Source organism: Aspergillus mulundensis (genome assembly GCF_003369625.1).
Source record: "Aspergillus mulundensis strain DSM 5745 chromosome Unknown scaffold_11, whole genome shotgun sequence".
Lineage (NCBI taxonomy): Eukaryota > Fungi > Ascomycota > Eurotiomycetes > Eurotiales > Aspergillaceae > Aspergillus > Aspergillus mulundensis.
Genome location: NW_020797899.1, coordinates 614914 through 639308, shown reverse-complemented (window position 1 = coordinate 639308; position 24395 = coordinate 614914). Strand labels below are relative to the sequence as shown.

The 24395-nt window shown below is 55.3% G+C and overlaps 11 protein-coding genes across 11 annotated transcripts; 9 read left to right on the top strand and 2 right to left on the bottom strand.

Annotated features, from left to right (window-relative positions):
• Positions 1-346: 346 nt before the first annotated feature.
• Positions 347-1627, top strand: DSM5745_09119 (Gfo/Idh/MocA family protein; the record flags this gene model as incomplete). Its single annotated transcript, XM_026751135.1, has 1 exon — positions 347-1627. The coding sequence occupies one exon, from the start codon at positions 347-349 to the stop codon at positions 1625-1627; it is 1281 nt and encodes a 426-aa protein (XP_026600221.1).
• Positions 1628-2106: 479 nt separating this feature from the next.
• Positions 2107-4530, top strand: DSM5745_09118 (uncharacterized protein; the record flags this gene model as incomplete). Its single annotated transcript, XM_026751134.1, has 1 exon — positions 2107-4530. The coding sequence occupies one exon, from the start codon at positions 2107-2109 to the stop codon at positions 4528-4530; it is 2424 nt and encodes an 807-aa protein (XP_026600220.1).
• An 801-nt stretch (positions 4531-5331) lies between these two features.
• On the bottom strand, positions 5332-6345 carry DSM5745_09117 (uncharacterized protein; the record flags this gene model as incomplete). The annotated part of the gene is made up of 3 exons (XM_026751133.1): positions 5332-5759; positions 5813-6121; positions 6174-6345. The coding sequence occupies 3 exons, from the start codon at positions 6343-6345 to the stop codon at positions 5332-5334; spliced, it is 909 nt and encodes a 302-aa protein (XP_026600219.1).
• Positions 6346-6963: 618 nt separating this feature from the next.
• On the top strand, positions 6964-8644 carry DSM5745_09116 (uncharacterized protein; the record flags this gene model as incomplete). The annotated part of the gene is made up of 4 exons (XM_026751132.1): positions 6964-7032; positions 7085-7432; positions 7499-8257; positions 8318-8644. 4 exons carry the CDS (start codon positions 6964-6966, stop codon positions 8642-8644), a joined length of 1503 nt encoding a protein of 500 aa, XP_026600218.1.
• Positions 8645-9673: 1029 nt separating this feature from the next.
• DSM5745_09115 (ankyrin repeat domain-containing protein) lies at positions 9674-10225 on the top strand (the record flags this gene model as incomplete). Its single annotated transcript, XM_026751131.1, has 1 exon — positions 9674-10225. The coding sequence occupies one exon, from the start codon at positions 9674-9676 to the stop codon at positions 10223-10225; it is 552 nt and encodes a 183-aa protein (XP_026600217.1).
• A 1111-nt stretch (positions 10226-11336) lies between these two features.
• DSM5745_09114 (ankyrin repeat domain-containing protein) lies at positions 11337-12293 on the top strand (the record flags this gene model as incomplete). The annotated part of the gene is made up of 1 exon (XM_026751130.1): positions 11337-12293. One exon carries the CDS (start codon positions 11337-11339, stop codon positions 12291-12293), a length of 957 nt encoding a protein of 318 aa, XP_026600216.1.
• A 1049-nt stretch (positions 12294-13342) lies between these two features.
• On the top strand, positions 13343-16180 carry DSM5745_09113 (uncharacterized protein; the record flags this gene model as incomplete). The annotated part of the gene is made up of 1 exon (XM_026751129.1): positions 13343-16180. The coding sequence occupies one exon, from the start codon at positions 13343-13345 to the stop codon at positions 16178-16180; it is 2838 nt and encodes a 945-aa protein (XP_026600215.1).
• Positions 16181-16992: 812 nt separating this feature from the next.
• DSM5745_09112 (aromatic alcohol reductase) lies at positions 16993-18107 on the top strand (the record flags this gene model as incomplete). The annotated part of the gene is made up of 3 exons (XM_026751128.1): positions 16993-17034; positions 17115-17542; positions 17642-18107. The coding sequence occupies 3 exons, from the start codon at positions 16993-16995 to the stop codon at positions 18105-18107; spliced, it is 936 nt and encodes a 311-aa protein (XP_026600214.1).
• Positions 18108-18171: 64 nt separating this feature from the next.
• On the bottom strand, positions 18172-19614 carry DSM5745_09111 (uncharacterized protein; the record flags this gene model as incomplete). Its single annotated transcript, XM_026751127.1, has 2 exons — positions 18172-19262; positions 19317-19614. 2 exons carry the CDS (start codon positions 19612-19614, stop codon positions 18172-18174), a joined length of 1389 nt encoding a protein of 462 aa, XP_026600213.1.
• A 338-nt stretch (positions 19615-19952) lies between these two features.
• Positions 19953-21390, top strand: DSM5745_09110 (uncharacterized protein; the record flags this gene model as incomplete). Its single annotated transcript, XM_026751126.1, has 2 exons — positions 19953-20199; positions 20264-21390. The coding sequence occupies 2 exons, from the start codon at positions 19953-19955 to the stop codon at positions 21388-21390; spliced, it is 1374 nt and encodes a 457-aa protein (XP_026600212.1).
• A 693-nt stretch (positions 21391-22083) lies between these two features.
• On the top strand, positions 22084-22802 carry DSM5745_09109 (uncharacterized protein; the record flags this gene model as incomplete). Its single annotated transcript, XM_026751125.1, has 2 exons — positions 22084-22311; positions 22368-22802. 2 exons carry the CDS (start codon positions 22084-22086, stop codon positions 22800-22802), a joined length of 663 nt encoding a protein of 220 aa, XP_026600211.1.
• Between the last annotated feature and the right edge of the window lie 1593 nt (positions 22803-24395).

The window sequence follows — 24395 nt, the reverse complement described above, 5'->3', positions numbered from 1 at the left end:
CCTCCTCCCGACTTGCCTCGCTTGACTCTGAGAGCAGGGTATGCATTGGACGCCCATATCTCGCAGGATTCGCCAAGATAGCCCTTCTCCAATCTACCCCGGACTGTCTGCCCCAGAATGCGGGGGTTGCATGGCCCTGCACGTTGATTGACGGAAAATAGACGACGATCTCCCGACTTCCATTCAGCCTATTTGACACCAGCAGTGGTTATCGCACTGGTCGTAGCACATGCTCCTCGTGCGCGGGGTATCTCGGCCCCCTTCACCCCGACCGTCTTCCTTCTTATATCCCAACCCAGCAACCGCCCCAGCTTCCCAAGCCACTGCCCAACCCAACACCAACAAAATGGTCAAAAAATACGCCCTGGTCGGCACCGGCGGCCGCGCCATCTTCTTCTACACAGCCATCGCCCGCGACTTCCGCGAAACCGCCTGCCTCGTCGCCTTCTGCGACACCAACCAAACGCGCCTGGCCTACGCAAACACCCGCCTCGAAGCCCTCGGCCACCCCAAGATCCCAACATACCTGGCCCACGACTTCGACGCCATGATCGCCGACACAGAGCCCGACGAGGTCATCGTGACCACCATCGACCGCACGCACAACATCTACATCGTGCGCGCGCTGGACCTAGGCTGCAACGTGATCACCGAGAAACCGATGACGATCGACGCCCCACGGTGCCGCGAGATCTTCGACGCGGTCGAAAGGACGGGAAAGAGCGTGAGAGTCACCTTCAACTACCGGTACGCGCCGCACAACACGAAGATCCACGAGCTGCTGGTGTCCGGCGCAATCGGGGCCATCCACTCCGTGCACTTCGAGTGGCTGCTCAACACGCAGCACGGCGCAGACTACTACCGGCGCTGGCACCGCGACAAGCGGAACAGCGGGGGCCTATTGGTGCACAAGTCGACGCACCATTTCGACCTTGTGAATTTCTGGCTGCGCAGTAGGCCCGAGAGCGTGGTGGCCATGGGCGACCTGCGGTTCTACGGGCGTGAGAACGCAGAGCGCCGCGGGGAAACGAAGTTCTATTCCCGGGCACACGGGAGCAAGAATGCAGAGGATGACCACTTCGCGCTGCATCTCGACCGCAATCCCCAGCTGAAGGCGATGTATCTCGATGCGGAGGGTGAAGACGCGTACCACCGCGACCAGTCCGTGTTCAGCGACGGGATCAGCATCGAGGATACGATGGGCGTGATGGTGCGGTATCGCTCTGGCGCGGTGCTAATGTACAGCCTGACCTCGTATGCGCCGTGGGAGGGGTTCCGGGTGATGTTCAATGGGAGCGGGGGGCGGCTGGAGGTGGAGGTAGTCGAGCAGAGCTATGTGAATTCCGGCGGGGAGCAGGCGCTTGAGGGGGCGCTGGAGGCGCGGTCGGTTGTGCTGCGGCCGTTGTTTGGGAAGCCGGTCGAGATTGAGATTCCGGTTGGCGAGGGGGGGCATGGAGGGGGGGATCCGCAGCTGTTGAGGGATCTTTTTGGGGAGAAGAGTGAGGATCCGGCTGGACGGGCGGCGTCGCATGTGGATGGGGCGTTGTCGATTCTCACGGGGATTTGTGCGAATCTGTCGATGAGGACGGGGCAGGTGGTTAGGGTTGATGATGTGTTGAAGGTGTAGGTACTCGTAATGGTATAGACAGGTCTAGATGGTCGCAGGTCAGATACTACCGGTGTCATCGAACATTGAAGCATCTCTTAGTAACCAGGTAATCTTCAATGCCCCTTGTTTGAAGAAGTCGAGTCTCCATCCAGCTCCCAAAGCTGTCCCTACTGGTAGGGTCCATTGGGGGTAGCAAGGTCTAGCAAAGGGACCCTACACGACAAGCTCGCTTACCCCCGACAAGTCTGAATGAGACTTGTGAACAACCAGCCTTTGTTTGCTGGCAGAACAATGACATGAGCAAGTTCCTGTTACTTGTTCAAGAGACGGTAGTTCATTGCCAATTTGCTTTGTCGAACAATGCCACCTACAAAGCCCAGGGTATAAAGGAGACAGTCTTCCTGGTATAAAGTCATGGTCTACCTCTGTCGATACGAAACCATATGCGATCCTAGGTAGTGTATACCAACCGTTCATTCATGAATCCCAACTCAAAAATGGCCGGCCCAACTCTCCTCGACCTCCCCGATGAGCTCCTCCTCCAGATATGCGAGCACCTGTCACGGTCACCAAAGAGCCTCGCCGCTCTCTCCAGGACATCGCGAGATCTCTACCGAGTGGCCGATCCAGTGCTATACTCACCGTCCAGGCGTGACCACGATCGCCGGCTCCAATACATCCTTGATTGGGCAGGTCGCAAGGGACAGGAAAATACCATGGCCTACGCTCTGCACTGGCTCTACCGCGCTATGCCACACAACCCAAGCCTGGGCTCTGACGCACTGGTATCAGCTTCTGCCGCCGGTTTCACGAACATCGTGCAGAAGCTGCTGGCAGATGGGGTGCCTCCAGGTGGCTGCGAGCAAGGCCTGACCAGGCACTCCAGTCACAGGTGGCCGAAAGCCCGGACACCCCTGCTGGCAGCTATGCTTGGGGGTCAGTTTGAAACCGTCGTTATCCTCTTAAACGCGGGAGCAAGGTTCAGCGGTTGCGACTTCGTTACAACGTTTCGCCTTGTCTGCACGGCACACGGCCAGCTCATCTGGCCGCGGCTTCTCCAGAGCGGGCTGAAGGTCAACATCACCAATAATCTGGGCAGCACCCTCCTGCACTTTGCTTGCCGTGCCGGCTCCATAGCCATTGTGCAATTGCTGATAGGCAGTGGTCATGACCCCAACCGTCCCGACGGTCACCACGAGGCCCCCATAAGCCTTGCAATCCGGTCGAGCAGGCCCGGCAGCTGCGGCTGCGTTGATATAATCCGATACTTGCTCGACCACGGAGCGCACGCTGACCGGGTCTGCACTTTCCAGGGCTGGTATCCTCTGCACGTTGCATCCAGCATTGGCCATCCTGAAGCCGTCCAGCTTCTCCTCCAGTACAAGGCCGACGTGGATGCCCTGCGGGGAGACGGTCTTACGGCGCTAGGCGCCCTAGGAGCCAGTGGCTCATTTCGACAGGCACGCTCTGCAAAGCACGACAAGCGGGAGTACGAGGTTGTCAAGCTCCTCCTAGAAGCAGGCGCATCGGTACGGACGAACGAGGCTCAGACGATGGCGTTGTTACGCAGCGTTGCTGCCAGCGGCAACGGTCCGTACTGCGAGATGCTGCTGCACGCCTGGGAGGAGCAAGCACCGCGGGTTCTCCCTCTGGAGCTCGTGGCCCTTGCCATAGCCGCAACCGGAGATGCCCAGGAGCTGCACCACGCCCTGATGCAGCGCGGTATACCCTGTTATATACCTGGGGCCATACGCAGACGGCTCACCGGCCCACTGCACCTCGTCACCCCGCTGATGGCCGCAGTAAAGACACGCAACGAAGACGCAATCGACGTGGCAATCTACCACGAGCGGCTCTTCGTCGCACTCGGCCCAAACGGCCGCACGGTCCTGCACCAAGCCCTCGCCGACCCAACCCTGCCCGAGGAAACCATCCGCCTCCTCCTCGACAGAACAACCAACATCACACGCCCAGACGCCATGGGCGACACCCCGCTCGTCACAGCGACAAAGCACCAGCCAGCCCCCGTAGTCTCAATGGTCCTAAACCGCCTCCACGCAGACACCATCAAAGCCCGACCCCTCCGCCGCCCCGTAAGACGCGGAATCGACCTCCCCAATCTCCTCTACGACCGGCTCCTCTCAAGCGTCGCCAGCGCACTCGAGGTCGCAGCACGCGAGAACAAGGTAATATCCGCCCTCACCCTCCTGCACTACCTCACCAAGCACGGCCTCAAATGCAACACCACCTGCCAACCTCTACACATCGCCCTCACCCTGAACAACAACCTACTCGCCCTCCTAATCATCCGCAGCAGACAAGCCCTCACCAGCACAGACACCCGCGGCTTCACACCTCTCATCAAAGCCGCCAACCTCGGGCAAGCAAGCATAGTCAAGGCCCTGATCGACGCAAAGGTCGACCTAAAAGCCAAGTCAGCGAAAGGCCACACGGCGCTCGACGTCGCCGCGGCAAAGGGGCACAAGGTCTGCGTTGAGTTCCTGCTCAAGGCGGACCCTGACTCGCGGCGCTGCAAGGCAAGCAAGAAGATCCCCCTCCTCCGCGTCGCGGCTGCGCACGGGTGCGTGGGTCTTCTTGACGAGTGGCTGGCTGAGCTGAAGAATGCGTGCAGCCCGGCTGGGTACGCGGATGTCCTGGGTGAGCTTTTGGGCCTTGCGGCTGCGCATGACGAGGTAGAGGCGTGCCATTGGCTGCTGTACCATGGGGCGGATGTTGATTATGTTGATGCGCGAGGGCGCACGGCGCTCTCGCATGCTGCGTATCGCAATGCGGCGCGGTCGGCGGGGGTTCTTGTGGCTAGGGGGTGTGATATCCATCTGTCGGATCATGCGGGTAAGAGTCCGTTGCAGCGGACGTCGAGTGATGAGGTGGTGAGGATTCTGTATGAGGCGATGAGGTGAGTACACCACCCTACCTGCAGGTGTATGATCTTCACTTTCCACGGATGTGTGTCCTTCTTTCCTCGCACCGACCTATGTGTCTTTTAATCGTGCCTTTTGATTTCTATTTTCGAAGAGCTTATGCTGCTAATCTGCCAACTTAGTATTATAGCGAGAGATAGGGTTCCCTCCAGGGCTGGGTGGTCCATGCCACCCGCTCATTCATTCTAGGAATAAATCAGTCTGTCTTAACCGAGTTCTTTCCGTTTCATTCGTAGTGAGCACCCTGCCAGTAGATACACCATCAACATCTAGTACCATTGTAAGCAAAAGCATTGGGTTTTCGACGCTGTTAGATAGATTTTAGCGATATAGACCGCTACTACAAAACGCCTTTCATCCAATCACCGGCCGGCTGGCCCAATTGGCAAGGCGTCTGACTACGAATCAGGAGATTGCAGGTTCGAGCCCTGCGTCGGTCATCTTTTTTGCTTGCTGCACTTGTTTTTTGTGAAGGGATCAGAATTTTTGGTCCGGTGGGGGCGCTCCACCAGCCGTTGACCAGATCATAGAGTACATAAGATCCTGACTGGCAGCATCATAGGGTTTCAAGGACGCCAGGAACAACGTTCTTGATTCCAGACGTAAGGTTTCCATTCTTGGCAGATGATACTCCATTACAAGTGGTGTATCCCTCTGGAGGATCAGCTTGCTCTCATCAAAATCCTTCTAAAAAATCAGCTCCGCCTATCAACAGATATATAAAACCCCGAAATCCTTTGAAGCATCATATGAATATTAAACAACAACCGACTCGCCCACTCATTCCCAATTCTCTCGCCCAACAAAATACTTCGCATTGGTCACCCACCCCGTGTACGCCTGATACCCACCGGCCATCACATACACCTTCTGCGCCGTCGCCTCATCCCTCCCGCCCTGCTTCCTCATGAACTGCCAATACCCCCGCGCAATAGCCGGAGTCCTGTTCCTGCTCTGATAGCAATGGAACACAACGTGTTTGACATTGGGGTCCGCAGCAACCTGATACACAACCGAGTTGTGGTCATTGTAGAGCGCCTGCCAGTTGTTCTGCACATCCACTTCCTTCTGTCTCGATACGGTCGTCTTCGCGCTTTCCTGCATGTCGAAGTTCGTGTACCAGTTGTCCCGCTCGGCGCTCGAGTCAACGAGCGGCCAGTTCTTTGCGCCGCGGACCCGTCCGGTCGTTTCGTCCGTTGCGCTGTCCTCTGGGCAATCAACCGTTAGCTAACGTAGATAATCGTCAGTAGGGACGACATACCCTTCCGCCGGAGATCAATGATGACAATCTCCTCCCGCTTAATCTTGGCCGAGTTCCCGCTGGTGTAGAACGCGGCTTCGGCGGGCGTGATCACCTTGACCTTGTGCATGAGAGAGAACGGCCCCGTGCCCTTGCGCCCAGTCGCATGCATCCCGTCGACAGAAGGCCAGAAGCCGTTGGCGGTGATATCCACTCCGAGCTCGCCGTCTTTGATGTTCAGCTCGAGGGCCTTGAGACTGGCGTTTGTTGGGAACGGCCTGACTTCGTACGATAGGGATCTCTCGGCTGTGCCGACGTCGTCTTCGGGGTCTGAGGTTTATCAGCATGATATTGATATGCTGAGTAGAGGTCAAGGGCGTACCTAGGAAGCCCTCTGCGAGCTTTTCCACATCGGACTTTGCTTGAGGGTCACCTGTAGGGACCTCGACTTTGCCGCCCGTGGAGGTCTCGACGTGGGGATGAGGCTGGGACTCTTTTCCCTCGTCGTGGAATTCTTTGCCGAATTCGACTGCTTTACCCTCGCGACCTGACATTTTGGGATTGTAGATGAGGAGTGCGATGGTGGTAGATGCATGGTTTTCTCTGGATCGTGGGAATGGGGATATTTATATGCTGCCAGGCGCCCGCGACCCAGGACATGATGCCATCGATTTCTGATGCTTCCTTATGACCCGGCTGTTCTTCCCCATTGTGATGAAGATAACGAATGTTTGTTGCCCAAGAATGTGTTCAGCTGTGATGTTGCAAGGGAAACTTGTTTGATCGGTGTCTAGACTTCGGTGAACATGTCACGGGTACATGCTTTCAGCTGTATCATGCACAGCTGAGCCACGAACCCGTTACTTACAGCTAGCCCAACCGACAACAGGGGCTCGAGTGGTTTGCCTTTCGGATAAACTAACGAGTTCTTCAGGGACGTGTGGGGACGTGCAGGTGGCGAGCTGAAGATAACGATCTGACCGTCGGAGAGGGCAAACATAGCCGAGTACCTGACATGGATCAGGATTCTTCCAACATCACATTTTACAATGCAAGGGCAAGCGAACAGGATATAAATTGGTTGAATTTCCCATCTTCAGACCTACATCCGCGTTCTGCAAAGACCAAGCACTGCCATCCTTCCCCTGCTCCCAGAAAAGACCAGAGCCATCATGTCTTCCTACCCCGTCTCCCAAGAGGAGAAGGACAAAGACCGTTCTTCCAAATGGCAGATCATCAATGTACGTACGCCCTATCTTTTGTTTAAGTGGGCCATCCCTCACGCAACCACAGGAAGAATACGAGTTCTATCCCAGCAACACGTCCAACAACGACATCTACATGGGCCAGCTGGGCGACCACATCGTGAGCGCCTTCTCCACCATGGCGTTTGCCCTGCCAGGGCCGATCGGCGCCCTGGCTTCGGCGGGCATCTCGCTTGGCTGGTGGCTCGTTCGCACAGACACACAGTCGCACCTCCAGGACACGACATACAAGCTTCTGGCCGATAATATCAAGAAGCAAGGTCTCGCACAGGAGGTCATGGACATGAACCTGACGCTGAAGGAGACCATCTCGTGGCTGAAGGATCGTGAGGCCGATTTCAAGACCCCGCGGCCGGAGTTGAAGGATCTGATGCAGGTAAGCTCTTCCCCTCACATTGTTACCTGGGTTGGCCCGGTTTAGGGAGCAGACTGACAGCCCTAGACCGACTACCTAGCCTGGCTAGTCAAGCAGTCCCAGCCAGACGGAGTCCTCGTCAGCATCCTAGACAAACTCCTCTCCCGCTGGACCGGCTGGTACGACCACGACATCGAAACAACCATCAGCCTCGCAATCACCTGCTTCTTCCTATGCTTCAACCGCCGATGCTGGATCTACGCCAACTTCGCGCGGCAAGCCCACACCGAGATCGCCGAAGCGACCGTCGTAACCCCGGAGCTGATCGCCCAATACAACCGGCACATCGCCGAGCTCCGCGCAACAGCACACATGATGCGCCTCGAAATCGACCGCCGCACCAAAGAAATCAGCGACAAAATCACCACCATGAAAGCCGCGCGCAAAACCTCCATCGGCCCCCTGCACCAGGTAAGCGGCGAGACACAAACGGTGGGCTACTTCATCGACGAGCTGGACTTCGAGCCGTCGGCGCTGAGCATGGTGGAGCCCGTGTTCACGCGGCACTGGTGCGTGCGCGACAACACGGCGCAGAAGACGGTGAAGTTCGTGGAGGAGGCGCGCCTGCCCACGGGGCAGTTCCTGCTGTGGTCGACGAACTATGCGTGGCAGGATAAGCGCGGACGGGGGGAGCAGCTGCATCGCGAGTACCTGGACCGCCTGCAGCGGCATGTCGATCGGCATTTCGTCCAGGCGCCGAAGATCCTGGCGGTTTGTGCGAGGTATCTTGCTGATGCGGAGAAGTTGATGAAGCCTGCGGAGGATCTGGGCGCGCCGCGCATTTTGGTGCGTTATGTTGTCTTGCCCTGAGCAGTGATAGATCCATGCTGATACTACCCTATATAGAATCTCGCTCCATCGACTACGACTCCGTCCAACACGCAGGTTGCGTATCGCGTGGTCATCGAGCAGCAGGAGGGAGGCCAAGCCATGGTTAAGACACCCTGGACCGAATGGACCGATACCGCTGGCTTCGACGGGCAGCCGAAATTGCTCATTGGCAATGGGGCTGCGCCTGCGGACGCAAGATGCCACGTCTACCGGTTGGAGAGGAAGACGGGCGATGATAGTGTCCGGCTTGCGGACGAGATTGCCGGGGAGCTCGTCGAGACGGTGCAGTGTTTGGGGCTGCGGATTTGGTCGGATAAGAAGGCGCCGTTGGCTAAATTGTAGGAGGGGTTGTGTATAGATTAGGGCGTTCGTTCTGTCGGTTTTGCTTCTTATTTCTATACTCTTACTTCGTGTTGTTCTGCTTTCTGCCCTTCTCACTTCATCGTGTTCTCCATTGTCGACCATACGTATTGCCGTGGCAGATCTAGCAGGAGCTGGCCCTGACGTAGTTTCCTTTTCCTCCAGGCCCTTGCTAATCAAAGTGATTGTGAATTTAGGAAGGGAGTCAAAGTCTCTGACGATGGCTCAACCAAACATGTACAGGATTAAGGGCGTTAGTCCTCAAGGCACATCTGCACTGGTCTCATATGTCAGATTCAAATCAAGAGCGATACAATTAGAAAAACAGCGCATCAAGGCGCGACTCGTCCAGTTTGTTGACCCAGTCGAGAGAATCATCAATGGATATCTTACCTAGCCGCCATTGCCGCCATCACCAACCTTGATTGACTGTCCGGTCCATTTCCATCGGATTACCCAGGCTGTCACGAGAGAGATGATCACGACTCAGAGCCCTTATCGCTGCTTCTGCCACATGAGCCGCAGGACCCAAGCAGCGTTGGGGGCGTTGATGCGCCAGGCGCGGCCCAAGAATCAAGTAGGTAGGGCTGCTGGCGCACGTGACCCGTCATCTGTTTCAAGAGCCCCAGCGAATGGGAAAAGCAATGAGATGGATGTATGCTTGGTCGTTAGTATAGATCCTTGGTACCTTTGTTTCAGGGCTGCCATTTTTCTGGGTTGCCTCTGAGCAAGTCGTTATACAATGAACTGAAACATAGCAGACGGTGTTCTTTGTGCCCATTATAGCAATATATCAAGCGTTCAAATGTTTCGAACCAACAAACCCAGTTCAACAATGCAATCGCCTGAAAGAACTCAAACCTTTGTGCCAGCCTAGTGAGAAAATATTTATATACCCAAGACAGAAGCACAACAGAGCGAGAAATTTACCTCTTCTCATTTCCACGTCCATCCCAGGCCTGATAATCATCCACCACTCCCAAATCCAAAATGCCAACCCCCTTTCCAAAAATGTCCTTCAACGACTTCAACACCTCCGCCGACGAGCTCATCTACGCCGCAGAAACCGGCGACGTCGACGCCCTAACAACCCTCCTGAACAGCGGCGTCAGCCCCCGCATCGGTTTCCGCCAGCCACTGATGGCCGCCATCCTAAACAACCACACATCAGCCGTGAAGCTCCTCCTCACCCGCGGGGCGCTGGACGAGTGTCTTGCTGTGACGTCCTCCGAGCACTACTCGTTCCCGGAGAGCGGTGATATCACGTGTAGTCTGCATTTCGCGGCCCTTCATGGCAAGGTCGATGTTGTGAAGATGCTACTGGGGCTGGGGATCTCTGTGGATTGTGTTGATGGAGTGGGCCGTACTGCGTTGGGGTTTGCGGCGCGCGCGGGGAGGATTGAGGTTGTTAGGTTGCTTGTCCAGTGTGGTGCGGATTTGGGGAAGGTTGATAGGGAGGGTCTCACGGCGCTGGACCATGCGGCTGCGGCTGTAGAAGTGGGCGTTATTGAGTTCCTTAGGGGGGAGATGAAGAGGCAGGCTAAGATCAAGGCGAAGGTGTAAGTTGTGCGAATGGGGATGTTCGGGATGTTAAAGCGACCGTTTCTTGCGATCTTAGCGGTATTATTCCCTTTTGTTTGTTTTATTTGATGTCTATAGATTTGTATCCAGTTGGATTATATTCATTTGCTCTTTCCGCAAGACAGGATACTGTACCTCGGGTTACTTGTTTGACAGTCCATTTGAGAAGACAAGAAGGATAGGCAATTCCCTATGGTAGCTAAAGAAATTAATGCCACTACCCCGGCAATAATAATGCTCTATCAGATACCTCAGAACCCCGTGGTCTTCGTTCTGGCACGGCCGCTCTTTGGTTGAATGTAGGCTTTGTTTTGCATACCAACAAAAGATTGTAAATAACTATGAAACAAACGATTGATTCACAGAATGCAAAGGAAACCACTATCAAAGGCCTGCCATTTCCCGTGATCTGATCTCGAACTTTCCCTCTGTCAGTCGAGTTACTAGCTACGCACTCTCCTAGCCCTCCTGGAACGGTGGTTTACGCTGCAATTAGATTCCAGTTTTCAGAGTGCTAGCTGTCATACTCAGAGAGATAGCAACCAAGCACAGGACGACTTGGGAAGAATACGCTCCCCAGGTCCCAGAGTAGGTAGCAGCGGAATTGTCTATGGCTGTCTGCAAGTCTGCCTTGCCGTGAGCTTAGGAAACCGCTGAAGGAGATATACCTAAGTGATATCACCTGCACAAACCAAACTCCGCACTGTGGACGTCTACCTAGGTAGGCTTGACATCATTCGCACTCATGGCCCTTCAAATGATACATTCTATATATAACACTTGGGCTGGACTCTTGTCACAAATGATAAAACATGTTATCTAGTCCAAGAAACATAGCAGGAGATAGACATATAACTCTCAGTGCAAAAATCTGGTTCTCTTAAAAAACAATAATAGAATCTTTGTTCTCCAGTTCCTCAAACGAGCATTGAATACAATAACCTTGGCTCTTTGTCCGGCTTTTCCCTATAAACATAGAGTATAGACCATGAATCCCATGATTATGGTCTATAATTCTTCCACACTGCGTGAAATTACGACTGGAAGCAAGATAACACTACATCCTATATTGCAGCATACCTAAACCACCAACATGCCTTCCCTCCTCACCCTCCCCGAGGAGCTTATCCTCATAATCTGCGAGAACATGACCCGGCCTTCGTTAGCAACATTCCTCCGTACCAACACCAAAGCCCACCGAATCGGGCAATACGTCCTCTACAAGCTGCCACCAACCGAGAAACTCCGCGTCTTCACCTGGGCCCTCACCAACGCCCGCCACACATCAACAGCATACCTCCTCCCATCAATCGTGGCCCTCAGCACCACCGACACCACAATAGGCGCAACAGCCCTAGCATCCGCCTGCGCCGCAACCCACGTCGTCGCCGTAACCGCCCTCCTAGACGGCGGCGTCAGCGCAAACGCCTCCTTCCCAAACGGCACCCGCACAGCCCTCATCGCAGCGGCCGAAGGCACGAACTACAACGACGCCGCGCAGTGCGTGCGCCTCCTCCTCTCCCACGGCGCGAACCCGGACGCCACCGACAGCACAAACCGAACAGCGCTGCACTTCGCGGCGTCGCGGGGAAACCTCCCCGTCATCAACGACCTGCTTGGCGCTGGCGCAGACGTCCACGCCAGGAATAACCTCAACCAGACACCCATTCTACTCGCCGCATCACGGGACCAGTATCTCGCCGTCCAACGACTCCTCGGGAACGGCGCGAACATCAACGACTCAGATACCCGTGGCCGAACCGTCTTGATCATCGCTGCGGACCGCGGGATGCTGAATATCGTGCGGCTGGCGGTGCAGAGCGGGGCAGATGTGAACGCTGTCAATGGATTCGGGCGTACGGCTGTTTCTTGGGCCGCCGAGCATGGGAATGAGAATGTTGTTGAGGTGCTGGTTGGTGCGGGGTGTGATGTTAATTTGCGGGATCGGATGGAGACCTCGCCGTTGGATTATTGTGTGCTGAGCACGCCCGCTGGGAGGAGGGTTAGGGCCTTGTTGGTTAAGGCTGGGGCGGAGGAGAGGGGTGCTTGATCTGTTTCTTGTCGCTTTTCTTGCCTTCTTGGTGTCTTTTTGGCGTTGCTCAACTGTGTGTTCTGGGTTCTGTATATGGCTTCGATGTGTCATTAGCATGGATAGGTTGATCTGGAAGCCAATCTGGGGTTGGAAATATACGCCACAAAGATGGAAACGTACACCATAAGGATTGATACGAAGGGGATAATTAGGATTGTAGGGTAGATCTACTTGCTATCAGCTCAGGATACTGCAATAAAACCTTCCATAACCACTACTCCGATAAATCTTTCCTGACGACCGTATCGACTCGTGCGCAATGCTGGAGCAGGGGACCCTTTCCCATATCAAGTTCCTCTTCGATGTATTTCATTCAGAATATCCAAGCAGGCTTTGATCTGATGGAATACAAGTCGTCCTGTGTACGCACCGACAGGCAAATCCATCCACACCTCCAGGGCTGGAGGTTGCGAGGAATCTGCAAGCATGAAACCTTCTATCTAAGTTGCTTTCCTGTCCTCGCTTTCTATCTTCTAGATATGCTCTGTCAACCCCGAGTCGGTACCCCCGGCTCTGTTATATTGACGACTCTGGCCATCTAGATAGCGTCAACTCTCAAGCCTACCTAAGTCTACCTCTCTCGTGCAAGGCCAACTACCCCCGTAGCCAACAGAGCTCTCTCCTGACGCCAAGTCAACTGTGAATAGAAGCTCCAGAACTGCTACTGCCAGCCCCTCTCTTGCTGCCTGAGACTGAATCTCGTCACCCCAGCCCTGAGTCAGTTAACAGTTTGGGTCAGTCGCCACCCCCTTCCCATCAGCCAATGGGCGTCTGTGTTGTTTATACTTCTGCAGTCGAGGTGAATCGAGACGAAAAGACGAAGAGTGAAGCAAAAGAGAAGACAGGGAGTGATGGGAGAGCTCAGACGAACTGGACTTCTCCGGCTCAACTATATATTCTCCCTCCAACCCACTCTTCCTCATCCTTTCCTCCATCCTCAACCCATCCATCTTTCCATCTATCCTCTACAGAGATCCAATCCAGAAACCAAAAACAAAACCGCCATCATGGCACACAACCCTCCCACTCTGCTCTCCCTCCCCGAGGAGCTGATGGCAAACATCTGCAACCACCTCTCGACCCAGAGCCTCGGAAAGTTCTGCCAAGTCTCTCGCAAAGCAAACCGCATCGCAAGCGAGGTCCTTTACACATTCAGAGGACAGCCAAATGGCTCGCCCGAGTACCTGGCCCGCTCGCTTGACGACACCCTCGAGAGAGCCGCCCCTGCCGGAGAAGCAGTGATGCTCCGCCTCCTCGAACGAAGCATGAACACCCTGCGTCTCAGCGAGCGCCGCACCCTCGCTGCCCTCCTCTACTCGGCTGAACACGGCTATCCAAATGCAGTCCAGGCTCTTCTGGATGCAGGTGTCTCGCCCGATGCTGATGTTTATGTTGAACGTGAGGAAACCAGAACCGTGACCGCGGTCAAGACTGCTTGGGAAGGACAGCACGACAACATCGTTAACATGTTGGTCCGTCATGGAGCCAATATGTCCTCCTATGACTTCCAGTGGACGCACAACTTGCTCTCCCGCACGACTCCTCAAGAGGCCGCGGAAATGATCGATGCCGGTCTGGGAATCGCCCAGGTTGACCAGGACGGCAACACCCTGCTCCATTTGATGAACTCCTCTGTTCCAATGCTTCAACTGCTGGTTTCTAAGGGTCTGGACGTCAATGTCACCAACTATGATGTGGAGACGCCGATTTACAAAGCTATTCATCCCCTTCCTTTCAGCGCTGTCGGCCAGGAATGGGCTCTGGACGACGACGACGAAATCCCTGCTCCCCGGCAGTCGGAGCTCGATGCCATTCGCTTCTTTCTGGGCAACGGCGCCAATGTCAATGCCCCGTGCGATGGTAACTTATTTCCCATCCACGTGGCCTGCCTGCATGGCTCACCCGAAGTCATGCGGCTGCTGCTGGAGTCTGGAGCAAACGTGAACTCTGTGGGCACCGTCACTGGTGAGACGGTCATGTTCCAGCTTTCCATTCGTGACGACGAGAGCCCCGATATCCTGCGCATGCTTCTCGATGCCGGCCTTGACTTCTGTATTCATGAGCCCTCCACCGAGGCGTTCCTCACTAGGGCCATCGAGGAGAAGTGGACCGCGTCCCTGACGATGCTGTTTTACGACCATACGGAGCAGATCGAGAAGCTGACGTGCGACGAGACTCTCTTCCAGGCCGCCGCCGTCCTTGGAGACATTTCCATCATGCGGAACATGGTCCTCGGCGGCGTCATTAACCCCAACGCTGACTCTTTCTTTGCGTCCATCGTCCACGCCTGCCACCGCGGGAACTTGGAAGCCGTCAAGTTCCTCGTCAATGAGGCAGGCCTCTTCTACCGCGATGTCCCGGACGCCGACGGCTTCACGCCCATCCACGCCGCCATCGTAGTCGGGGAAAACTCCACAGAGATTGTCCACTTCCTCCTCGAACGCATTCCGTTCAACAACCTTTCCCGTGAGGGTACGTTGGGCGTTGTCACCGCGCTCGACGACGCAGTTCTGTTCCAGGATCTATCTCTCGTGCGTCTCCTCATCCAGCGACTCGAGGAGGTCCCGCGCACCCGAGTCCGGCTGCAAGACGACCTGTCCAGTGCCCTGACCTGCGCCGTGAGGAGCCAACAGGCCGAGAAAGTCGAGTTCCTCGTGTCCGAAATGCAACGGCTTGCCATAACAGTCACCACGCGCCACGCACCCCTGTTCTGGGCGATCACAGGGACCGACTGTAATCTGGACATCGCACAGACGCTGCTCGACGCGAACATGAGCATCGACCACGCCCCGGAAAACGAGACCATCACGCCGCTGATCATGGCCCTCGATGAAGAATACGTCGACATCGCATCGCAGCTGATCTCCGAGAAGAACGCCAGCCTCGACGCCACAACCTCCGACGGCAGAACGGCCCTCATGTTCGCCGCCGATAAAGGCTACGCAGACCTCGTCTGCCAGATGCTATCCCGCCCCGTCGACGTCAACGCAACCAATCCCGACAACAGCAACCTCACGGCCCTCGACTACGCCGTCGAAGCCGGGCACACCTACATCGCAGCCCTGCTCCTCGAAGCCGGCGCAACATTCCACCCCCTCCTCCTCCAAATCGCCGCGGCCCAAGACGACCCGGAGATCCTCGCGCTCTTCTTCCAGCCCGAGAACGCCAACGCCAACTCCCTCACCAAACAAGCCCTCCAATCCGCCCTGTACGCCGCGGCCCGCGCCGGCAACGCCGCCAACGTGCGTCTCCTCCTCGACCACGGCGCAAGCACAACAACCCTCTACGCCCACCACCCAGACGAGCGCGTTGACATCCCGCTCCACGGCGCCGTGCAGAGCGGCGACATCCCAACCGTCCAGGCTCTCCTCTCCACCGGCGGGGCCCGGGGATTCCTCAACGAAGTCAGCAACGGGCAGACCCCGCTCATGCTGGCGGCGTCGCAGCCCAACGGAGCTGGCATGGTCGAGTTCCTGATCTCGCGTGGCGTCGATGTGAACGTTAGCGTTGGGCTGGGGTGGACTGCGCTCTGGCACGCGGTTGAGCATTCGGTGCCTGACAGCGCGCGGGTTCTGGTACGGCATGGCGCGCGGATGGATTGGGTTGGTCGTGGGGACGGGGACGGGGACGGGGACGAGGAGAACATCGTGGTGTGGGATCCGTTGCTTCATGAGGCGGTGCGAAAGGGCGATGCGGAGGTTGTGGGGGTCCTTGTTGCTGGCGGCGCTGATGTCTTGCAGCGGAATGGGGATGGGATCACGGCGCTTGAGCTGTGTGAGGGGGTGCTGGAGCGTGATGAAGTCATTGCGGCGCTTTACTCGCGTCATCTGGCTTCTTGTTCTTGATTGTAATCTCCTTTGGTACATTTCCTTTTGTTTTCATTTAGTCTGTTACACAGTTTCCTTTCTTTTTAATTTCCTTTGTTACTTCGTTGGGCATTGAGGAATAGATGGTGCGAATTGGTTGCGATTTCACGATTGCAGACTAATCTACCTATCTATCTCTTTGGATGTGTCATTGTTGTACCTTGCGATGATGATGCGATGACCTGTATGACTGGACGACGTGCAGACTTACTTTGTTGTAAGTGGACATGACTTTACGAGCCTGGCACCAACTTCCTAGAACAATTGATGTTCCTAGACCCAACGAAGACAGACACTGTAACTAGAACAGGACAATTCAAACAATACAATGAATCAATCGAAGATCTTCTCTAGCGTAGACCAGACTTGCGTAGGAATCTTGACCTGAGCTGTGCATGGGCATCGTGAGTCCACGGAGCTAGCCCTAACTACCCCCATCAGCCCACCCAACCACACCATTCCCATAGCAACTTGCGTTGAATCATGCAATACGTAGATCCCGTAGACAAATGCCCGACGACATTCCAGATTACTGATCAAACTCCATGTTTCACGGTACCATCCAATCGGTGTCGAAGACGGACTTGATGATTAGTGATCGCGGCCTCTGGGCTGATTCTCGGGATCTGCACACCGGCACTACACACAAACCCTACTCCACGGACGGGTATATAAAGCAACATCCATGGATACCAGATACCGCACCTCCACGTCAACGACTCGTATCTTCTTAGCATCTACATTCTCAGAAAGCAGCATAACCCGCCCTGCCCCATCGCACAACAGCAGCAATGCCAGAGACCCAACCCTACAGAAACATCCTCCTGATCGGCGTACGCCCTCCCCATCCCCATTCCACAAGTCCTCAAAAACCCTCGAGCTCCACGTCCTTCCTAACAAATCAAACCCATAGGGCGGCGGCTCCCTCGGCACAATCCTGCTCCACTCGCTCCTCTCCGAACCAACCTTCACCGTAACAGTCCTAACGCGGCACACCTCGACCTCGCTGCGCAGCATCCGCGCAACCGGCGCAAAAACCCTCACAGTAGACGCCACATACCCGGAGTCCGACCTCGTCGCCGCATTCAAGGGCCAAGACGCCATCGTCAACGCAATCACCAGCTTCTCCGTCTCGCAGCAGCGCAAGTTCATTGATGCGGCGGTGGCCGCGGGCGTCAAGCGCTACGTCCCGTCTGAGTACGGGCTTGATAATAATGATGCGCGGGCGAGGGGGCTCAGTCCCGTGTTCAAAGAGAAGGGGCAGGTGCAGGATTATTTGAGATCCAAGGAGGACAGTGGGTTGAGTTGGACGGCGGTTGCGTGTGGGATGTGGATTGGGTGGTATGTTTTCATCTCCATGTGTTCTCGTGCCGTACACTCTATGGAAGAGGAGCACTTGGTTGGTTTGAGGGTGTTGTTGTTAATTATGTGCACTTGCAGGTCCCTCCGGAACAACTTCCTGGGCCTGGACTACGCCAACCGGACGATGACGCTGACGGACGACGGGCTGGGCCTCTTTTCGACGACAACACTGGCTAACACTGCGCTGGCTCTGAACCGCATCCTTTTGAGCCCCGGTGCCACCGCAAACCAGATCGTGTTCCTGAGCGACTTTGCCACGAGCCAGGCGGAGCTCGTGGAGACGATCGAGCGGGTTACGGGCGAGAAGTGGAAGCGGAAGACCCTCAACACGACAGAGGCAATTCCTGCGCTTACGGAGGCCTGGAACAAGGGTGATGCTGCGGCTGGGTATGGGCTGATTAATCTGGGTTTTACGAAGGGGGAGTATAGTGGGCACTTTGAAGGGAGGTATGAGATTCGGAATGAGGAGCTGGGGTTGCCGGGGAAGGACCTTGAGGGGGTTGTTAGGGAGGCGTTGGCGGAGATTGGGCATCCTGGTTTCTAAATGGTTCGACAGTCGTTAAGCGCAATGCAATGAGATTTGAATCGTGATCACGGATCATGTCATGCTATTCGGGCTTGGGATTCCATCCCTTGTACAAAGCCTTCCACGTGCCCTCCCAGACTCTCGCCCTCCCCTGATCATAGAAGAAGGATTGAAGCGCAGTGTCAATATGTACCCACTCATAAGTCCCAGGCCTTGTTTCGAAAATCTTACAAAATAGTGCCCTCTGCACCGTCAACGGCGCGATCCCCAAGTTCCTCGGAGTGGTCACCACCAGCGCCATCCACACAGCAAAGTCCGCCAACGCCGGGTCTCTCCACAGCTCTGGGACGGCAAGCAGCATCTCCGCACGCTTCCGCGGTTGCCTGAAGATAATTGCTGCGGGGTGGAATCCCATACAGCTTAAATCGTCAGCAAAACAGAGCAAAGCAGCGAAGAGACACTTCTCGATCGGTGTAAGATGTGCTGGAGCTGAGTACCGCCAGACGGGTATTAGGGCAGGATCAGTAGTTCCATGTGTGCGGAGCCAGGCGGAGAAGCTTTGCAGGATTGGGACTGAGTTTGTCGAGAGATGGCCTGTGTGGGTGAGGTGTTGAAAGCCGATGGGGAGGTCTAAAGTGCTCTGAACAGATAAAGTTGGATATAAGCTAGCAGCTTCAGCGGCGGGCGTGGCATTATAAGCAAGGGAGGTCTGAATATGGGTCGATAAGAGACTCTTCGAGACAAGCAGGGATGTCTGCAGGTTCGCGTCCATTCCCGGCACGGACTGGCCGATCTGGGCGAGGCCGCCTCTAGCGTCGACGACCGTCTCGAGCCCATCAAGATGGACCTGGCTGAAGTCGACGTACCCGAGATAGTCGTCGATTGGAATCAACAGACATAATGCTTGTATGAGCACATCGTCGACGATTTGGCGGCCAAGCATGTCCGTGACGAGATCGAAGAGCTTCTTGCGGTGGTACAAGGTAGCGGCTCGGGCCCGACCGGTGTCAGTGTGCTCCTGGGGCTCAAGGGTGCATAATGTAAAGGCTGCGAGACCGTGAAGGATTGCGTCGTGGGCATTGGACCAGTGGAGGAGGACGGAGGCGTAGAACTGCGCCCGGGAATCCCCGTGGCCGAGAGCGCTCGAGTCGTGAGGAAGCAGAACGTCAAAGTCTGGGATTGTTCGGTTAGATCCGCCTCGAGGAGAAGTCTAGACCTGTCACGTACAGTAGGCCAGGGCCCTGTTGGTAGATGGACCCTTGGTATCCAGGCTGATTGGGTAGAACTTGCCGGATGCAATCGGCACGGTCATTCGGGGCGTCACCGGCTGAATACACTGAGTAACTTGGCGATCGTTGCCATGCTTGGGCTCTGAGTCCTCCGGTTGCAGCCAATACGTGTTGATCCCCTGGTCTTGCCTTGCGGGCTTCCGGCGCTTCCTGGCCGCGTGCACCGCAACAAATGCATTGATTGTCCGGCGACTGGGCTTCTTGTTCTGACTCGCAGGATCGTACGTGATAAACATGGTCCTCCTTGGTTTCAAACCCCTATTCAGGATTGCAGGCCCGCAAATCACATCTCACTGTGCTTTTCAGCTGGCATCGCGGGGTTGGGAAATTATGCAGGATCCTGCCTAGTCCAGCTCGAGTTAGCTGCACTTGCTGGCACTAAGCTGTTCTGGAAATGCGACTTCCTAATCCCGCCTAGCTTCGAGCGCATCTTCTCTGCCTCCAAGGGTCCAGTCCTGCGAGATCCATGGACCCGCCACGTGGTCTGTGCCCAAGGCCTATATCAGCACAACATTGAGGCCTCCGCCAGATGCCAGACGAGAAGGTCTTGCCTCAACTGAGAAAGCCTTGAATCATGACCGAGTCAACGTTTGGCTTCATGCCGCTGGTGTTCTTCGTCGACGACGTTCAGCACCCAAAGTCAAAGAACTCGCGGAAGCGACTAGAGTCCACCTCACGATCACACGCAGCCCGAGTGGCGCATGAGAAGCGCAAGGCAGTCAAAGCAAAGGGCAATCCGGAAGACGCTTGCGGACGAAATCAGGGCCCGGCGATACTCCGCAACGCGCGAATGGCAGCGGTTCCGACGTCAATCAAGATCTGTACGTTGAGCACCCCTGCGACGGATACACGGTCAAAAGAGTCCAAACTGACATTAATATCCAGTTTGGCACGTCGTCGTTCCAGGCGTGAGGCCGATGTGCACCATTTTCAACACTCGATGCCTGGCGACCCAGGAATGGATGGGATATATGGCGCAAGACGTATTCTTCCACGCCGCAGCAGCAGCCATGCATGCCGCTCACGATCCGCTCATCAATCGCGAGTTCCGGACCCGGCCATCGCAAGTCATCTTTGAGCATCGGGGCAAAGCAATGGCTGCACTGCGACGACACATGGCGCGTGGCGAGGATATCACCGACGCCATGTTGCTCACAGTGTGTTTCCTCGCCTTGCTGGAACGGCGCTATAACGAAATGGAGGCCCATCAACTTCACAAGCAGGCTCTCGGCAGCTTGGTGGCTTCGCGAGGCGGCCTCGATGCTCTTCCGCCATATATCAAGTGCCTGCTCATGCAGTACGAGTTTCCTTGGGCGATTGAGACGGGCTCTTCGGTCTTGCCGCGGACTCAGCGGCGCCAGCCCCTTTACCCGGGTGGATCAGGCTCAAAGACCTTGCAGAAGCAGATACGCTCGCTGCCAGAGGGGTTCGCGGCCCTTGGTCTCCAAGGCAAGATCTCGACACACCTGCTTTTGATCTTGGAGCGGTTCACAATGTATCCAACAAAGGGCCGTGAGCTTGATACAGAGAACGAGAGCTGTAAACTTCACATCGGGTATGTGTTTGATGACTTCTGGGACGCGTTTCCTCAGCTTTCGTTCGATGAGCGCGACTCCCAGGAGCCATCGTTGAACAACCTGCTCTTCCTCTGTCTGCTCGTTTACGCAGGGTTGCGGCATAGTCCCATACCGCAGGTAAACAGCATCGTTGTCTGTATGCGGGCGGCTCTACACGCCAGGTTGGTCCAATGCACCCGGCTTAGAGAGGCGGCAGAAGAAGAGTGTCTCCGCTGGATATGGGCAGTCGCGGTTTCCTCGTGGAGGCAGAGGGACGGGACCCTTGATCAGCCTGGTTTCCAGTTGCTGGAGCGCCAACGCTGGAGACTCGGCTCTTCGAGCAGTGAAGAGTTTGAAAAGACTTTGAGGAAGTTCTTCTGGGACGATGGGTTGGAGATGACGTGCAGGCAGATGTTTCAAATTCAGGGCAGGAGCGACTGTCAACCTGGGAAATAGTCCCAGTGATTGGCTATAAAACTTGGCTATGTGAACAGATAGATACTGCATTGCAGAAACATGGATGCTGTTTCAAACTTGAATTTTGTAAACCTGACACGAGTCATTCCTGATTGTTCCTCGTCCGGATATTTTCCCCACCTGCATAGGGTATTATGCCAACAATAACTTCTAAATGCATGAAACCTCTAATACAGAGTTGGCAAGACACTTAGTGTGCTTCTCTATGCAAAAAGCTCATCGGACATGGTCCGAAAGTCCCTGAAATCTGGCGAACGCATATCCCGACCCCTGGGCGCACCAAGCCCAATGCAGGCGAACAACTTCCCCCAGCGGCATAGCGGCCAGCCTCAAACTGCCGGAATGTCTTTAGGCTGTTTGGTCATGCTGACAAGCTCCACACTAACCGAATCCAGAAGTTGCCCTGACAGATTGGGGATAGCTTCAAGCTGTGACCTGCAGGGTCGATGGGGGCGAATGTGCTGGCGATAGGGCTGGGGCAGGGACTTATCGTGCACGTCTACTATATCTAGCTTGGTATCTCCTGCCCCGTCGATGGTCAGATACATGTCTTTGACAATTTGCCACTCGGGACAACCTTAACTGGACTTCGACTGCCAGATTCCCAGCACAATGCCCCAGAAAAAGACCTCCACTTCCAATCGCGGAATACCCTCCAACCTGGATCCACATATGTTCGAGTACTACACAGCCTTTGCTGATGCCTCACTCGCACTCGCAATGCCCAAATCCACACCTGACAGTCCCCAAACCACCGACGAAGAAACCCCCAGCCATACGCCCTCACCCTTACCATCACCAAGCGCTGGAGCCACCCAGCAACAACCAAAACCCAAGCCCGGAAGACGCGGTCGCCCCAAGATCCTCGACAGCAACGGCGAAGAAGTAGCGAGCAAAGAGGTGCCCAAACCACCTTTCCCTATCCAAATTACCCCAGTTCGCTAATATACCCCCAGCGCCGAAAAGCCCAAGTCCGCCAAGCCCAACGAGCCTACCGCTCAAGAAAGGAAGAGCAAACAGCAGTGTTGCTGAAACGAGTAACCGAGCTGGAGCAGAAGCTGCGTCTTGCTCGAGATCTCTATCTGAGCACGCACGATGCCGTGATGACGTCGGGCGTGAGCTTCTTACTGAACGATTCGCGCTTGAAACTGCTGCACGATAACCTGCAGCTCCTGGTTGCCAATACGGCTGTTTCTGTTGGCCAGGATCCGACGGGGTCTTTATTAGACCTAAATGCGTTGGCACTGGCGACGGCCGGCCCGGGCGGCCAGCCCTTGGCCCTCGGGCCTCACATGGATAATATCGATATGGATATGCTCCTTGGGCACGGGCATGGGCAGGATATTCAGCCGGCGTTTAACCTGGATGGGTCGTTTGATATGGTTTTCTAGATTGGGTTGCGAGTAGCATTCGAGAGCTTGGACAATTAGTGCCATAGTGACGCAGCGGATTTGGACGGGGAGTGCGTGATACATACACTTAATTCGAGCATTGGTAGGCCTTGTACCCAGGTCTATATGAATGCATATAGCGCCTTATTCATGTCATCACATTTTCTACCATTCCACCGACGGGCGCCAAATAGACGTGGACCGGGTTCACTTCCTAATTCCACCTGAGTCCCTACTGCTGCCTACAGACCAAGCAGGTGCCAAACACCACATCCTTCTTCTGGACCCATCACGTTGTCGATTCCATCGAGGATACCTCTATCGAGAAATGATATCATGGGTCGCGATTACGCCAACGCATGCGCATGGCAACGACATCTATTTCTCATCAAATCCTGCCCCGAAACGCCACATGCTTCCACTCTACTCCCCATTCGCCTCAGTCCCAGGCCCGTCCGCAGCACGCTCAGCGTCGCTATGGACGCGAACTCGCCGGGTCGCGCACGGAGTACATTCACTGGGCCCGAGACCTCAGAAAGCAGCTAGCGCCAGATCGTCGCCCAGCACTGTTAATATATCGGAGCTCGTGCCGACTACCATGTCTGTGAGGTAGAATAGTATAATGATGGAAATCGTACAATCTACGTAGATTACCTACGTATGTAAGACTCATAACGTAGGTTCAGTTCCATGAAAGGCTTTGGAGCAGCTGTTCCTTCGCATCCTTCCACGCAATGAAATTTGCACAGCACTGAGTAGGTTCTAGGGCTATGTCCCAACCTAGGACGATTGATCTCGGATGGATGTACCTATCTCTAAGCACAAGGAGGCTGCCAGGAGCGAGGCGGGGATTCCGCAGCCGGCTTGAATTGCGTCGGTGCGGTAGGTAGGGTCGACGATAATAACCCCAGGGGTATGCAATTCTTTTGTTGGCCAGGTACCCTACACCGGGATAAAGGCGTTGTATAGCGGGTAGGCCATGCCAATTAGCTTTTCAAAGCAATTCCCATTTTGTATTGGTATCATCGATACGTCAAGGTAGCCCAAAGCTGTTACATCAACACGAGACTGCCAATATTCAAGAGCATGCTGACAGCGGCAGAGCTGTGTCTCCAGGCATATATAGCCAGAACAACTCACTCAATGCCTCACCTGCATTTTCATATACCGGCAATGCCTGGTATACAAGTAAACTGCACAGTGCACGCATTGGTAAGCTCGCCGGATAGTTCTGGTCATACCCTTAGTTGGCCAAATACAGACATCAACCTAATCAGTCTGGAAACACTCAAGGCATGAGAATCCTGCATATATAAGGGAATAAGAGGATAATAGGCAGCAATAACAGCTGTAGGGGTGAGACCCCAACGCATACTACCCTAGAATCCGTCATTACCCCCCAAACCTGATACCTGTACTTGTCACCAATTGCGCGTGCGGAGCCCGCCAAGGCACTGTTGTTTTGGGAAGCCCCATTGATGTTCTGCTTAACCCCGATATTTAATGGGAGTCTTGGTAAAGCAGACTGCAAGGGTGAGGTGAGGTGATGTAGGGAGAGGCGAGGAGAGGCGAGGAGAGGAGAGGTGGGGAGAG